This window comes from Silurus meridionalis, chromosome 9, assembly GCF_014805685.1.
Source record: "Silurus meridionalis isolate SWU-2019-XX chromosome 9, ASM1480568v1, whole genome shotgun sequence".
NCBI classification, from domain to species: Eukaryota; Metazoa; Chordata; class Actinopteri; order Siluriformes; family Siluridae; genus Silurus; species Silurus meridionalis.
The window spans coordinates 25,410,201-25,428,272 of NC_060892.1; the positions used below are offsets into that span (position 1 = coordinate 25,410,201).

Sequence of the window (18,072 nt, forward strand, 5' to 3'; positions counted from 1 at the left end):
CAGTTCATAAAACATCACAATGAGGAAATATGTGATCTACTGCCGGAAAGGCTGGTTTGAATATTTCAGAATCTTAATACTGTATCTATTACCAATCCAGTCCCGTTTTTAACATTAACACTGTTTATCACAGTATAAGTTACTAATTCTATAAACCAGGGGTCCCCAAACTTTTTTTCTGAGAGCCACATAATTTTTCCTTTCTGTAATGGGGGCTGGGTCGGTCTGCTGTTCTGCACCATACAGACAATTACCGTAATATACCATATATAAGCCGCATCCACTGAATTTGACAAAGATTTTTATTTTGAACATAAATAAGCCGCACCTGTCTATACTGAAACTAATGAACTTTACACAGGCTTTAACAAAAGACAGTGTCTGTTACACGGTGTAACGGGTGAAATATGTCGTGGCTCCTTAAGGAGCATAGCGGTATTTTGGGAATAGCCTGCCGCCGCATTTTTTCGCTATTACTGCATGTGTCCAAGACCGAGGAATATGTCCTTATTATTTTCTGATGGTCATTTCTAAGTTTCTTTGACTAACCCGTAACGCTGTTGCTAAGAAAAATAAAAAAAGCACGAGTTTTGGAAACCTGTCTGTGCTTATATGATTTCTGTATGAACTGGAGTTAGTGAGCTCTCCCTTCACCCAGACTCAACATGTTACAACGGCTTGTATCTAAACAGTAGCCGACCAAGAAAGTCATTGTTCACTGTCTTCCTCCTTTCTTTCACAACTATTTCTCTCGAAAGTTTATCTTTTGGCATCGTCGTGCGTTAAAAATCCCCACCGGTGGAAGTTTTTCTCCCGATGCCGTGCAGCTCAGAACACAGGTGAAGTGCGTTTTTGTTTCCGTTCGGAATTTTCATTGGTCTAATGGTATGTCGCTCAGTTTTTTGGCTTGAAGTTTGTAATACCGGGAAAAACCCAGGAAAAATCCATAAATTAGCCGCTTCGTTGTTTAAGGCGCGGGGTTCAAAACGTGGGAAAAAAGTAGCGGCTTATAGTCCGAAAAATACGGTAAGTTTTAATCAAGAAATATTGCCTATTAAAAAAAAATGTTTACTATCATAAGGATATTTGTTCATATTCATTGCTATTAAAATGAGAACATTTACTTACTTATGCATATGGTGGGTGGGTGAATCGAACAAATAATAGCGTTTTTAAAATGGCTAATGGATAAAATATAAAATAGTAAAATAGTACTGAATTTTATTTAAAAAAATTAAATAAAAACAGTACAGAATCATAAAAATGTGCTTGAGGAATTACATATGGATATAGTAATTAATAACTATAATAATATCATTAATAAATTATAAATAATAAATAGCGCTCTCCGTGCAGCTCGCAGCCTCTGGCGTCAGTGATTTGCCCCTAGAGGCCGCTCTCGTAATGATAGCAGACCAGAAGCCGGAAAAACTATCGGTATGGATTTTATAGATATTATTAAATACAGAAATGATGAGTAAAACAATGTTTTTTACATTTATTTTTAAATATGCTTCTGGCATTGTTAAGAGTGCCATTTGGGGACCCCTGCTATAATGGCTACTCCAAGCATAGGCCAAGTCACCTCAAGCTTTTTGCATAGACATGGCAATGAGTAAAAAAAAATTTTTATGGCCTCCTCCCCCCAGATCTGAATCCAATAGAACACATTTGGGATGTGGTAGATTTGGAGAGTCACAGCATGAATATGATAGTGACAAATCTGCAGTAGATTTCATTCTCTCCCACCTGGAACCAAACCTCACAGGAACATATCCAACACCTTGTGCAACTCCAGTCCATAAGTAAGGAATTGTTCTAAGAGCAAAATTGTTGGAAGTGGTGTGGGGGGTTACTCAGCACACGTATGGTCCTCCTGATAAAGTTTTGGATGAGAACAGTATATTGGCCTTACTTCAGGAAGAATTTTATTGGTGCTGTCTGGTGCCTTCACATAGCAACAACACAACCAAAAAAATTGAAGAAAATAAAAGGACCAGAGTTTAGCACGCTCTGTACGGATAGAAAGGCTCTGTTCTAAGTAAGGACACTTTCTTTTCGAAAGGAAGGGTTTTCAACGGATCACTCAGAGTACGAAAGTGCATGCCGTGCCCTAAATTGGCGTGCCAGAGAAAGAGGTTCTCAGATGGAGAGGTGATATTTAGAAGCTGAATGGGAACCATGGTGCGTTAAAGTGCAGCACAGCAAGACCGAATCCGTTCTGCAAAACTAGAAGTCGCATTAATGCTGCAGTCGATTATTTCTACGGTTAATAATCAGCTGGAAAAATATATGTAATATATATATATTTATGATGCACAAATCATTTACTTTGATATAAAAACCATGAAAGGAAAAATGTTTTTGAATGACTTACAATGGCTTTTTGGGAAAGTTCTGTCTTCCTAAATCAGACATTTACAATTACATTTATGGCATTTAGCAGACGCCTTTATCCAGAGCGACTTGCATTTATCTCAATTATACAAATAAGCAGTTATTGGGATAAGGGCCTTACTGACAGGTCCAGAAGTGGCAGATTGGTGTGGCTGTGAATTGAACTTTTTTTGGATCTAAAGCCCAATGTCTTAATCACTAAGCTCCCACCTCCCCTTTGCATTCATTCACTTGTTCAATTAGTACCTCATATATTTGACCAGAAGTGCACTATATGGACAAAAGAATTCCGCTTGATCTCGAAGACTCGAACCTGTTCCAGCATGTGATTGGCTGAAATTAGTCGATGCGACTTTGTTAAACCTCCAAGGAATACAAATGACAGGATTTGCTTTAGCATGACTTGATAAAACACGAAGCACAACTGAATGATCTAAAGATAACACTCGTCAGACCTTTTCTTTTCTGTTCTGTTTTTTTTTTCCATCCATTGGAGAACCTCCATTGGAAATCCGCTGACCTGCCTGATTCGGTATCAGGCATGCCTCCGTTATCCATACGCTAACCCCATCAACGCACTTAGCTTTTACCCTGGGCGACACTCGCGTCGGCGAACAAACCCTCCCCGTTCCCTTTCACCCCTCTCTCCATCTGTCTGCTTTCCACTGCTATGACAACAGCCTGATTGACAGGCTTGGGATGAAATGTCTTGCCCATCCAAGAGATGTTATTTATCCACTCTGCTAAAACGAGATCAATCAAGCCTCGGATTCCATCTGCAGCCCCATCGGCAAAGCCATGAAGATTTTTCATAATTAACCGTACTCTAATTAACATTGCCGGCCGCATAATTCTTACTGTGATCGCCATTCCGTGCTGACGCTCCCTGCCCTCTTGGCTCTCGCTAATTCGGCGCCGTCGCCCGCTTGTTAAGACGCGTAATAATGTACGCTTTTAAAAGCAATTATGCAAAGAGCAGTTATTACGGACTTAAATATTGAGAAGAGTGTGAGCAGCGGAACAAGTTCGTTGATTAGAAATACAGTATGCACTCAATGCTAATGAATATGGAATTTAATAAATTCATATCAGTAATATCAATAAGGAAGATTGAGGGGTTTTTCTTTTTAAATAAGTGAACGAAAAACACTTTTTTTTGCCTCTCTGCAGGTTTTAAATAGGCTAAAGAATTGGGACCTGATCGGTGGTTCTTTCCCCCAACTTTCAGAGGATTGCAGTAGCATGAATTTTCCCTTCATTTGAACGAGTAGATTCAGCTAGGTGCTCCATGAGATCTACTTTACATGGGTTTGGAGTGGAAGATCTCCTGCTATGGAGCTATAGAACACCTTTGGGATTAATAAGAATGGACCCCAGACCTCCTCCTACATCAGAACCTGAACATCTTCCCAGAAGAGTGGAAGTTACTATAACAGCAAATCCCAATTAGTCCCTCCACTCTTCTGGGAAGATGTTTCCCTGGATTTTATGTATGCTTATGGACGTTTGTGTCCATCAGCCACAAGGGTGTTAAAGTCATTCGGTACTGATGTAGGTGAGGTGAGGGTACAGAGCTCTATAGAGCTCTATAGCAGGACACTTAAACTCTTTTTCTCCAAATCATGTAAAGCAGATCTTCATGGAGCTCGCTTCATGTTGCCATGCTGGAACGGTTTTGTTTTCCTAAGTTCAAGTGAACGCAAAATGGCTATGTTATACCACATACTATACAATTGCCTCCATCTTTGTGGTAACAGTTTGGAGAAGAACCACAAATGGCAGGAAAGGTCAGGTGTCCGCAAACGTTTGTTGGGGGTCGTCTATGAGTATAGACTGATCACCCGATCTATAACATAACACTACAATGACATTCAGTTTTGAATTAATGATGTATTCCGCTTACGGGACTCTTATATTCACAGGAACACCTGGACATATGCAGCACGTTCTATTATAATACTATTATAATATGCAATCTTGATGAACAACTGTAACAATAGGAACAGGATCCTGTTATGGATTTTACACTACTGAACGCTATTGCTTCAACTATAAATGTATATATCTGGCAAAGAAAAGCGATAGCAGAATAAATCGATAAATACATTCGCAGCGGAAAATGAATGTACCCCAATTAAGACTGGATTCAGCCCGAGGTCTTATTTCTCCGGGCATTCCTGAAACACAACAAACCCTGTTCACTTGTGCTGTATTTGAAGCCGAAGCATTGAATCATGCGCTGAAGTATTCATAGGAGAATTGTAAGCAGAAATATAATACACATTTGACCTCAGGGTTTATATAAAGAGGCAAATAACTCTCTCGTGATGCACGACGGGAAAGGGGGGGTGGCAGCTGATAAAGCATTTACTGAACTGGATGAATAAATGAATAACTGTCATGGCACTGCTGTAAATATTTAGAAATATCGCATAAATATATAAAGCTATAAAGTCAGTTGTCAGACCTGAAATTGTCATTACGGAACCAGTGTTGAAATATTTATACTGTCCAGATTGATAGGAATGCCATCTATACTGATCATGATCATGTGGCAGCAAATTGTGCAGGTCAATAGAAGGGTTTTAATATAACCAAAAATAAGGACTAATTTTATCAGTAGAGATTAGCAGAGCGACGTTAACAATAAACATTGTCTCAAAGCAGATTTACAGAGATAAAGCGGTTATAAATTTGTATAAAAGAGTTTAAATTGCAAGTTTATCCCTAATAAGCGAGCCAGTGGCGATGGTGGTGAAGGAAAAGCTTCCTCAGATGGTGCAAGGAAGAAACCTTGAGACTCAAAAGGGAACCTCATCCTCATCATCAAATGTCCATTCATTACAGGTCCATCATTGTTGAGGTGCTGTTCAGTAAATGGTGCTGAAATGCAAAACCTGTCATGTAGTAGATCAGGGGTCCCCAAACTATAGCTCCCACATATGGATCGGCTCTTTGAACGATGCCAGAGACAGATTTTGAAAATGTAATTTTAAATATGGAAGGAATTTAACCAAACATTGACTATTTTTTTGGATGAAGAAATTTGTCTCATCGGTCAAGAAACAATGTCTGTGTTCAAAAAATACAATCCGCGCTGACACTATGGAACCAGCCAAAGAGACACATACGCTGAAAGGCCAATAATACACTCCAGCCCATGTCTTTTTCTGTTACAGCCCCCTATTAAAGTAAGGAAAAATAATGTGTCCCTCACAGAAAAAGGTTTAGGAACCCCTGTAGTAAACCCTAAATGGACTTAATGTGTAGGTCAGGAATGCATGAACTGTAGGTTGCCACATTATACTCTTCGGCGGTATTTCTTTTTCTGTACCTATAACCAGAGTTAGATAAAGAATAATGGGGCATCAAATGCGATGCAATTCCCCCCTCACTGTTCTTTTCATACAGTCAAAATGAATAAGCATGACAGAAAGCTGATTGCCTGTTGCATGGTTGTCTCATTTCTAGTTGTAATACAGTAAATTACATTTGGACCTGTGAAAGACAACACCATGAAAGCAAACCCAAAAAAAAACCTTCTAAAGTGCTGCAGGAGAATTTTAATGAGCATTAGAGGTAGCGTTACATAGACAGTCGAAAATTAAGAACTGTTTCAAATGATTTAAGGCCTAGAACAGTGAATTTAAGACTTAATCTTTAAACCTCTTTTGATCTTTGGTCTTTTTTAGATCCTGCAGAAACCCTGAGTTTCAGAGTTAGCTATTGTGACAAAACTAATCTAGAGCAAACAGAATATAGTTTATTTTTTTGGAGGGACTTGTTGGATATGGGTATGGGTTTTGCTGTTTCCAATGCACCATTTTATTATCCAAACCTTTCGCCCACATAAAGCACTAGCTGCTTCTCCCTCATGCACATGGGTAAAAACATGATCTCTTTCTCTTTTCATCTGTCTGCTTTCCGCTACTATGACAATGGATGGATTGGGAAAGAGAGTTGACAATTTGACATTTGGCAAATTAACATTTTGTCCTCAAAGCTGATGTGTTAGAAGCAGGAGTTTGACAAATTGTAATGGCTAGACGATTGGGTCAGGGGATCTCCCCAGTCTGCAGTCATCAGTATCTATTAAAAGTACTTCAAGGAAGGACCAGTGGTAAACCAGCGACATGGTCATGGGAAGCCGAGGCTCATTGATGCATTGATGGACAAAAGGATTGGGACACCTGAGTTTTCCAGCCATATGTGGTTCTTCCTCAAAGTGTTTGCACAAAGTTGGGGGAACACAATGGTATAGGAGGTCTTTGGATGACGTGACCATGAAGTTTACCTTCACTAGAAGAATCAAACCTGTTCCAGCATGACACAAAGCCAGATTGATGAAAATAATATTTACATGTTTGGAGTGGAAGATCTCATTGCTGTAGAGCTATAAACACCTTTGGAATGAATCGGAATGCTGACTGCACCCTAGGCTTCCTCTTATTGACACCCTTGCAGCTAAATGAGCACAAATCTACACAAAATCTAGTGGAACATCTTTCCAGAAGAGTGGGGGACTAAATATGGAATGGAATGTTCAGAAAGCACTGCCTACAATGTTTCCTCTGAACACAAAAAAAGTACCTCTGGTTTATATCTGCATGCATCCACATTTTCAATGGATTACATTTTATCAGGTAAACCGTACAAACAAATACACTTTATAGGATACAGTTATTGACCAGAGCCCATCCGTGTTTGTTCAGTAAACACAGATTTGGTGATCGGTCCTTTGGGTGTTTCTTTCACCAAGTGTTTAACAAATTCCAAAGTTTCAGCCGTAAAGCATTTCATCTGCCAGTTTCCTGGTCGAAGGAATGGTAAGGAGGTCGGCATTGATGAAACATGTGCATACACTAATGGTTGTATAGGATTGTCCAGGGACTTACATGTAGAGTTTTAAACATGAATCCAATTAAACAGGCTTGAATTGATGTTCTGCCAAGGTTTAGTGAGAGTTCGAATAGCAAGTAATGCCTTCCGGGCTTGTTAATGTACCTTCTGTAATTCAGCATTTGATAAAAGCTACTTTTGCTGGAATTCTTGTAGACTCAGCCAGGAAGGAAAGACATACACTTTTCTCATTTGCTTTCACTAAGCTATAGGTGCATCCTGTAGCTCTGACCTCAGTAGTGATGAAGTGCTTTGAGAGACTGGTCAGAGACTTCATCACTGCATCACTACCAGACACACTGGACCCATTACAGTTTGCGTGCCGTCAGAACCGTTCGACTGAGGACGCAATTGCACATCTTCTCCACACTACAAACAGCCACCTGGACCAAAGAAATGGGAATTACACAAAGATGTTGTTCGTGGACTACAGTTCAGCATTCAACACCATAATTCCCTCCACACTCACCTCTAAGTTGGAGGTCCTGGGACTCAGCCTGCCGCTGTGTCAATGGATCTCGAACTTTCTGACGGACAGACCACAAGCTGCACGGGTGGGAAAACACACCTCATCCACCCTCACCCTCAGCACTGGAGCTCCCCAGGGTTGTGTTCTGAGCCCCCTGCTGTACTCACTGTACACACATGACTGTGTGGCCACTTCCAACTCCACAACCATCATCAAGTTTGCTGGCGACACCGTTGTGGTGGGCCTGATCTCCAACAACGACGAGACGGCCTACCTACAGGAAGTTAAAACCTGGAGAGATGGTGCCAGGAGAACAACCTTCTCCTGAACGTCAGCAAGACTAAGGAGTTGATCGTGGACTTCAGCACGAAGCAGGAGCGGTCATACCAACCGCTAAACATCTGCGGGACTCCAGTGGAAAGAGTGGACAGTTTCCGGTACCTGGGTGTTCACATCACACAGGACCTGTCTTGGTCCTGTCACATCAACACCCTGGTGAAGAAGGCCCGGCAGCGTCTGTACCATCTGAGACGCTTAAGGGACTTTAAACTACCCTCTCAGGTGCTTAAGACTTTTTACACCTGCACCATCGAGAGCGTTCTGACGGGTAGCATCACTTCCTGGTTCGGGAACAGCACCATGCAGGACAGACGAGCCCTCCAGAGGGTGGTGCGTTCAGCTGAACGTACCATCCACACCGAGCTCCTGACCTGCAGGACATCTACAGCACACGGTGCAGGACCAGAGCCAGGAAAATTGTGAAGGACCTCAGCCATCCCAACAATGGACTCTTTTCTCTGTTGCGTTGGGAAACGCTTCCGCTCCTGAAAGCGAACACAGAGAGAATGAGGAGGAGCTTCTTCCCGCAGGCCATTCGGAGTTTAAACCAGGAAACACCCAGGATCTAAAAACTGGCCCACTCTCTCCATCATCACCATTTTTCCCTGCACAACCACACTTTTCGTACGGCACATTATACACTGGACTTGCACAGCACAGTGCACTTTACATTCCATCTCTTTTCATATTTTCTTTTCATTTTCTTTTTCATATTTATTTCATATTTTTTATATTCTCTTTTCTTATACCACACCATCCGCACAAGGACACTTTACACCATACCTCACTGCACACGGACACTCATGGTCAATCATAACTTGTTTACTGTTGTTTACTGGCTAACTGCACACTGCCATAAACATAAACATTTTCTGTGTACATTTTCAGTGTATGTGTATATATATGTATATGTATGTGTATATATATGTATATGTATGTGTATATATATGTATATATACATATATATTTATATATATTTATATATCTCTGTTCCAGCATGACACAAAGCCAGATTGATGAAAATAATATTTACATGTTTGGAGTGGAAGATCTCATTGCTGTAGAGCTATAAACACCTTTGGAATGAATCGGAATGCTGACTGCACCCTAGGCTTCCTCTTATTGACACCCTTGCAGCTAAATGAGCACAAATCTACACAAAATCTAGTGGAACATCTTTCCAGAAGAGTGGGGGACTAAATATGGAATGGAATGTTCAGAAAGCACTGCCTACAATGTTTCCTCTGAACACAAAAAAAGTACCTCTGGTTTATATCTGCATGCATCCACATTTTCAATGGATTACATTTTATCAGGTAAACCGTACAAACAAATACACTTTATAGGATACAGTTATTGACCAGAGCCCATCCGTGTTTGTTCAGTAAACACAGATTTGGTGATCGGTCCTTTGGGTGTTTCTTTCACCAAGTGTTTAACAAATTCCAAAGTTTCAGCCGTAAAGCATTTCATCTGCCAGTTTCCTGGTCGAAGGAATGGTAAGGAGGTCGGCATTGATGAAACATGTGCATACACTAATGGTTGTATAGGATTGTCCAGGGACTTACATGTAGAGTTTTAAACATGAATCCAATTAAACAGGCTTGAATTGATGTTCTGCCAAGGTTTAGTGAGAGTTCGAATAGCAAGTAATGCCTTCCGGGCTTGTTAATGTACCTTCTGTAATTCAGCATTTGATAAAAGCTACTTTTGCTGGAATTCTTGTAGACTCAGCCAGGAAGGAAAGACATACACTTTTCTCATTTGCTTTCACTAAGCTATAGGTGCATCCTGTAGCTCTGACCTCAGTAGTGATGAAGTGCTTTGAGAGACTGGTCAGAGACTTCATCACTGCATCACTACCAGACACACTGGACCCATTACAGTTTGCGTGCCGTCAGAACCGTTCGACTGAGGACGCAATTGCACATCTTCTCCACACTACAAACAGCCACCTGGACCAAAGAAATGGGAATTACACAAAGATGTTGTTCGTGGACTACAGTTCAGCATTCAACACCATAATTCCCTCCACACTCACCTCTAAGTTGGAGGTCCTGGGACTCAGCCTGCCGCTGTGTCAATGGATCTCGAACTTTCTGACGGACAGACCACAAGCTGTGGGTGGGAAAACACACCTCATCCACCCTCACCCTCAGCACTGGAGCTCCCCAGGGTTGTGTTCTGAGCCCCCTGCTGTACTCACTGTACACACATGACTGTGTGGCCACTTCCAACTCCACAACCATCATCAAGTTTGCTGACGACACCGTTGTGGTGGGCCTGATCTCCAACAACGACGAGACGGCCTACCTACAGGAAGTTAAAAACCTGGAGAGATGGTGCCAGGAGAACAACCTTCTCCTGAACGTCAGCAAGACTAAGGAGTTGATCGTGGACTTCAGCACGAAGCAGGAGCGGTCATACCAACCGCTAAACATCTGCGGGACTCCAGTGGAAAGAGTGGACAGTTTCCGGTACCTGGGTGTTCACATCACACAGGACCTGTCTTGGTCCTGTCACATCAACACCCTGGTGAAGAAGGCCCGGCAGCGTCTGTACCATCTGAGACGCTTAAGGGACTTTAAACTACCCTCTCAGGTGCTTAAGACTTTTTACACCTGCACCATCGAGAGCGTTCTGACGGGTAGCATCACTTCCTGGTTCGGGAACAGCACCATGCAGGACAGACGAGCCCTCCAGAGGGTGGTGCGTTCAGCTGAACGTACCATCCACACCGAGCTCCCTGACCTGCAGGACATCTACAGCACACGGTGCAGGACCAGAGCCAGGAAAATTGTGAAGGACCTCAGCCATCCCAACAATGGACTCTTTTCTCTGTTGCGTTGGGAAACGCTTCCGCTCCTGAAAGCGAACACAGAGAGAATGAGGAGGAGCTTCTTCCGCAGGCCATTCGGAGTTTAAACCAGGAAACACCCAGGATCTAAAACTGGCCCACTCTCTCCATCATCACCATTTTTCCCTGCACAACCACACTTTTCGTGCTACGGCACATTATACACTGGACTTGCACAGCACAGTGCACTTTACATTCCATCTCTTTTCATATTTTCTTTTCATTTTCTTTTTCATATTTATTTCATATTTTTATATTCTCTTTTCTTATACCACACCATCCGCACAAGGACACTTTACACCATACCTCACTGCACACGGACACTCATGGTCAATCATAACTTGTTTACTGTTGTTTACTGGCTAACTGCACACTGCCATAAACATAAACATTTTCTGTGTACATTTTCAGTGTATGTGTATATATGTATATGTATGTGTATATATGTGTATATGTATATGTATGTGTATATATATGTATATATACATATATATTTATATATATTTATATATCTCTACATCTTATTTATCTGCCTTCTTTCTTATTATATTTTTCTTTAAATTTTGTTATTATATTTATATTTTTATATTTTCTATTCTCCTTTTTTACCCTATTTTATTCCCTCATGCCGGACCGTCGTCAAAAGCATTTCACTGCATGTCGTACCCTGTATGTATGTGTTTGTGACAAATAAAATTTGATTTGATTTGATTTGATTTGATTTGATTTGATTGATTTGATTTCCTTCACCTGTTTGGTACATTTACAACCATTACCCAGCGATAGGAAAAATTCACAGCGGTAAGAGTAAATCTCACCAGCGAAGTTTATCAGGCCAGAGATTATAAACCCTGCAGCTCTGGAACTGTCCAGGAGGTTTGTTTAATGATGTCCAAAACCCAAAGTGATTAATCTCGTCCAATTCAGACGGACAACTTTAGCATTACTTCAGGTCTTTGTGAAATAATCACGGCTTACTGGACTGTACTGGACCAATTGCAATACAAGTGCAAAAATATTAGACTGAAGCCCACTAAGCTCATTACTAGTAATCAGTAATTACCCTGATTATTGTACAATAGGGTGGGTACAATGGTTTTTTTGGGTTTGTGCCAAAAAAACAATTGTGACAAATTTACCATATTGTCTTGCAAAAGTTTACACCCCCTTATCAATTTTTGATATTGATGAAGCTTGGAAGAACATTTACCTTTCATTTAAATTTATGCCATTTGGCCTCATCCAGAGCCGAATTACACATTTATACACCTGAGCAGTCGATGGTCCTTGCTTAAAGGACCCACCAGAAAAAAGCAAAGCCTACACCGACTGAAGGCTGACAATAGTATTGTAGTCTCCATATAAGTCTCTTTTTTACTGAATCTGATTTCACACTCTCATCTAACCTCCTTAATGTGTCTGTGGTCAGGGAATTGAGAGTGATATGAAGCCCAGGCCTTGATGATGATGTCATGCGTTGTTTCTGGGAAGCATTCGGTTCCTGTATAACCCCCAATAACCTCTAGAACCCCCATCCTTTCTCTCTTATTACAGGAACACTTATATGATCTAGCAGGTTCACTGCAGTAATATTCAACAATGGGGTTTGCTTTTTCTTTTTGTATAAATATCATGATTTTCATGATTTGGGACACCAGAATTTTCCAGCCATAACTATTAGAGGCACATAATTGTATAGGATGTGACTGGATGCAGGAACATAAAAATTCCCTTTACTTGAGCCAGACTTGTTCCAACATGACATGGTGCCTGTGCACAAAGCCAGCTCCATGAACATATGCTTTACATGGGTTAAAGTGGAAGACCTTGAATGAGCCCTAACCATATTTAAATAATGGAAGGGGAAGACATAATCTTGAAAATCTTGGTGGTCTTTGACTATGACATGTTTGTTGGCACCAAACATAGAGGTTTGAGCAGGTCATAGTGTTTCAATTGCTGATCTCTTGAGAATAATCACATGGACAGTCTCGATGTTCATAAGGAAGCATGCAAAAGCATCCTGTAGGCGGTGGTTCTGTTGCCTCGTTAATGATAGAGATCAGAGGAGAACGAGAACACAGCTGCAATCGGCTTTTTCGTTCCGTGTCCACACTTTTGTTTATAATTATTTCCCAAAAGTTGCTCATCTACACTGAAACGTCTGAAAATGCTGACGTCCCTGTACAAATTGTAAGGCCTATGTTTGATGTCTGATTGGATAATTGCATGAATGAGTATAAATGCATATTTTTTTCATACATTAATAAGTTTAACCCTTCTAGTGTATGTTTTTCTCTCTCTGTCTCCAATTAAAGGCACATGGGGCGAGTGCATATCTTCAGAGTGTGGCTCTGCAGGCCTGCAGGTTCGCCCTGTGTGGTGTGTTCACTCTGAGGGCTGGAGCACCCACCAATCCAACTGTCACCTCTGGAAGCGTCCTGCCCTCCAGCGCACATGTGCGAGGGTGTGTGAGTGGCAGCGCCAGCTGTTTGAATGGCAACCATCTGCCTGGGGTCCTTGTTCTCCAGCTCCTTCTCTGGCGTCTGAGCAGTGTGTGACGGCGCAGCGAGGCCTGCAGAGGCGCACCGCAACCTGTGTACTTCGTTTGAATGGCACCGATGTGAGCTCGCACGTGTGCCAAGCCTTTTCTCCGACGCCCGAGCTTGAGAGGGCGTGTCTGCTGCCCTGCCCGCTTGACTGCGTCGTTTCGACATTTTCTCATTGGTCACCTTGCAGCCGTACCTGCGCTCCTGCTCTACAGCACCGTACACGACAGGTGTTGGCCCCTCCTCTTTACGGTGGAGACGCATGTCCGAGCCTCACACAGGTTCGTCCCTGCAGCCAGAACACCGCCCAGTGTCCCTACGAGCAACACAAACACAGCTACAGCTTGTGGGCAGGACCTTGGAGTCCTTGCAGACGCAAAGGCGCAATGCCCAGTGGAAGGACCATGGTGGACTTCAGTAATAATCCGAGTAGACATATAGTGCTCAAGTCATCACACACGATCATGGGGAATATCCACTCACAGCATCATCACCATGACCACCACAGAGGCCTCAAGCCGTCGTGGGAAATTCACATCGGCTACCAGACGCACCAGGTTCGTTGCACGAAAAGCGATGGCAAGAACGCCTTGCTGAGGTGAGTTTAAATTAACTAATAAAACCCGCAATCCTGCACGAACCAAACATGGCAGCCGTGTACCTCTGTTTTACCTTCTGCTCTTATGCGAGTACGGATGGTTCTTTTCGGTTCGTTCCATGCCTGGTTATTATAAGCCCTGCTCTCCTCTGATTATGTGAGTAATTCATCCACGCACTCAGAGCTAATACTCACCACTGTGTGTGTTTGTTTTCGAAAATGCCAACTGACTGCAGGAATATTTCGCTCTGTTTACAGTTCTCAGTCTCCCCACAGGTTTAATATGAAATGTGCAACGTGTGTGTATGTGTGTGTGTGTGTGTGTGTGTGTGTGTGTGTGTGTGTGTGTGGTTTTTATTAGGTTTTCAACCTACCACATAGTGTTCTCACAAAATATGATAAATAGACTTGAAACTTTATGACCGGCATTATGCAATATAAAAGTGTAAGATGTGAACCAATATTACATGAAACAAATGCATCTGCTGCTGTCTAAGAAAAAACCAAGAGCTCATACTGTGTGTGTGTGTGTGTGTGTGTGTGTGTGTGTGTGTGTGTGTGTGTGTGTGTGTGTGTGTGAGAGCTGCCTGATCAATGAGTATCTGGCCTTTCTAACACTTTCTCTCCCACCCAATAAAGAAGTGGCATTAATTTTCTCGCTGTCTATCATGGTGATACTAGCCAATCACAGGCTTCTGTGGGTTCTATACTGGGACTTTCTGTTTATAGAGCACATACAGCACATAGACACTGTTTCAAAGTCTTGCTTATTGCTTTTTTTTATTCGCTGATGGCCCCTTTGTTTCTGTGTCCACATTTGTAACGGCCCCCTGAACAATGCCAGAGACATATTTAGAAAACTGACTTTTAAATATGTTTTACTCATATCATATCTGTATTTGATAATAAAGGTTAGCTTTTAAACTAAAATTGGCATTAGTTATTAATAGCGGTTGAGGCACCGATAGAATGATGAACTATCGACAAAAAGCTGAACCAATAGTTTTTCCAGCTTGGTTGTCGTTACTAAAGCGGCCTCTAGGGGGAAATCACTAATGGTATGTGCTGCATATATACATATATCATACGCTATATTACATTTATCATTTATGAATTATATATTTGAATTTATTCATACATATACATTCATATATATTTCATTTAGCACGTTTTCATTATTCCGTTTTATTTTTTTTTTTTTTTTTTTTTTTGGAATAAGTACTATTTTGCATGGAGTGTTTTGCTTGGTTTTTTATTTTATTTTATTTTTTTTATCCAATATCCATTTTATGTGTGAATAATCGATTATCTGCAAGTACCATCCAACCTAGCTATCAGTAAAATCCACTATGGGTCGAACTCCAGTTATTAGCGTAGCCTAACTATTTGTTAGATTCGCCCACTAACCACATGCATAAGTAAATGTTTTGATTTCAAGAGCAATGAATATTAAAAAAATAATTACAAGAGTAATTATGGTCTTACGGTGCAGGATAAAATAAATGACTCCAGCATTAGGAGGCAAAATAAATACATTTAAAATCATAATAAAAGCTCCACAATAATACTGCTAGTCACACCGGCAAATGGAATTCTCTGTTACAGACCGACACTTCCCCCTATTAATATAAGGAATAATTATGTGGCCCTCACAGACAAAGTTTGGGGACCCCTCCTTTAGAGAATAAATTGCGACTTTTATTCTAAGATGCAAACTGCCCCCTTTTAATTCCTTTACCGAACATCACCATGATGACTCGAGGTTCTGAATGTTTTACTTCTCCATTCCCAGTCTCTGCGACCATGCCGGCACCCCTGTAAACTTCCGCTCGTGCGTGATGCCCAGAGATTGTGACGTTTCCGCTTGGTCAGAATGGAGCCCTTGCTCCAAAACCTGTAGGTCAACAGACCAATCCCCGGGCTTCCGGAGCAGGAAGCGCAGTGTGCGGACGGTTCCTATTGCTGGAGGAGAAGAATGTCCTGCTTTAGAAGAAGTCGAGACTTGTAACACACTGGAAGATCTACTTCCACATTGTCCAAGGTACACACCCATAATAACAGCATATTGAACTGGATTTTTATGTGGATTGATGTTTGGTAACGTTCGCTGAACACACAGGTACGACTGGAAGGTAACAAACTGGGGTTCGTGCCAGGTGAAACTGCTGATCAGTCAGCAAGATCATCGCCACGGTAACAGCAGCTTTCTATGCGGGGGTGGGATCCAGACCCGCGAGGCCTACTGCGTGAGGATATTTGACAACGCGACAAAATCCCACGGTAAGTTCGTCGCGCTTTAGATCGAATCCGGAGAGTTATGAGACATATGAGATGCTCGAATTGCTGTGCGGCACTGCGTCTTTTCTTTCCGTGAATGTTTTGATTTGCGCAGCCATCAGTGTCCTTAATGTTTCGCAAAACGACCCTTTAACGTCACGCTGTTCAGAACAAAACAGCTGGCTTCATATTTGAGTTATAAAGTTTGATATAATAATATTATCACAAGATGATCCCGCAGCACAGCTGGGAGGGACACTGCAGGATAATGCCTGGTTCCTTCTCCACATAAATTGGTTAAATGTAACATATTATATAGATTGTATTCAAAAATAAAGAAAACGTGGCCAACAACACAATTGGGCTATTATTTCAATATCCTTGGACAGCTCAGAAAACTGCAAAGTCTTATCACTAGATTTTTGGAGTGTGTGTTTTGTTTTTATTTAAGTTAAATCTCTAAATCCGATTGGTTGGAAAAGGTTAATAACAGCAGCTCTGACAATATAAATTGTGGACGAGGTAGTTTTCTTTGAGAAGATGTTCACCTGAACAATCACTTGCACAGCTGAAGATCTCTTTACAAAGAACTAGTCCCACTTTCCTGCAAAGTCTGTCCACTGAGCTACAAGAGCCTTAGAGAAATCAGATACTGACATCAGGATCAGTGTTCCAGTTTATTCTAAATATGTGTTCAGTGGGATTCATGAGATCAGGCCTTTGTGAGGGACTTCATAGACCATGTCCTTATGATGGTCGCTTTGTGTAAACGGGCATCACGATGCAGTGTGATAGCTATTTTGACTCGCTCTCAGCCTGGTCACGTTTCTATAAAAAAAATTCTAATAAAATTAGGTTACTAACTCTTAGCTAAAAACTTGCAAAGCTCTGGGATTTGAGAAAAGCCCCACCTACAGTATGTGAATGATGGTCAGGTGTCCACATACTTTTGATATTAATGTCACGCACACAGTGAATCCCGTATAAACTCCATCTTTTTGTCCAGTATGCAGACCTGTTGGGCAGAACTTGTGCTCCAATCTTCCTCCTCCATCGCTGATCCAGTTTTGCTCCATTCCCTGTTCGAAACCTTGCCATCTCTCTTCTTGGTCACCTTGGGGACCTTGTATCCATGACAACACTATAGAACATCCAGGAACGAAAGGTGAGAGATGAAACATCCCACTCAAAGCTCATGAGAGAATTAAATCAACTCGAGCTTTTTTTTTTTTTTCCGGCATGAACTGTTTTCCCGTTGAGGTTGAGCTCATGTCAGTTCTGGTGCTGATTCTCCACAGGCTGTACGTCTAACCCTCGGTCTATTTAAAAAAAAAAACGAGAGTTTTAAAGGTGGGGACTGATTTTGGACACTGTTAGTAAAGCGAAATACAATCGCTTGTAACAAGGTCTATTATAATAATAATAAAAAAAAGAATAATGTAGGGGAGCAATGATCAGACAAGAAGAGAAAAGGTAACCAAAGTTCTTGAATCAAACGGAATATATTGCTGCGGAGAAGCTTATCTCTTTATTCACATTGAAAAATAGAACGTACTTCTTTTTATCTTTTTATACCTTAAAACCTGCCATTTTTCAAAGTGATCTTTAATCTTAAATATATACACCCAAGTGGTAGGAAAGTTGGACAGACATTAGACTTCTAATTGGAAAGTTCAAATCCCAGAAT

At 41.4% G+C, this 18,072-nt stretch overlaps 1 protein-coding gene across 2 annotated transcripts in view; it reads left to right on the forward strand.

The window, feature by feature from the left end:
• thsd7bb (thrombospondin, type I, domain containing 7Bb) overlaps positions 1–18,072 on the forward strand; it is a 60,884-nt gene that overhangs the window by 19,506 nt on the left and 23,306 nt on the right. For both annotated transcript variants that reach the window (XM_046857445.1, XM_046857446.1), the window contains exons 3-6: positions 13,280–14,108; positions 15,901–16,149; positions 16,228–16,388; positions 17,392–17,550. In XM_046857445.1, coding sequence (XP_046713401.1) covers positions 13,280–14,108; positions 15,901–16,149; positions 16,228–16,388; positions 17,392–17,550 — 1,398 coding nt within the window. The remainder of the gene's footprint in view (positions 1–13,279; positions 14,109–15,900; positions 16,150–16,227; positions 16,389–17,391; positions 17,551–18,072) is intronic.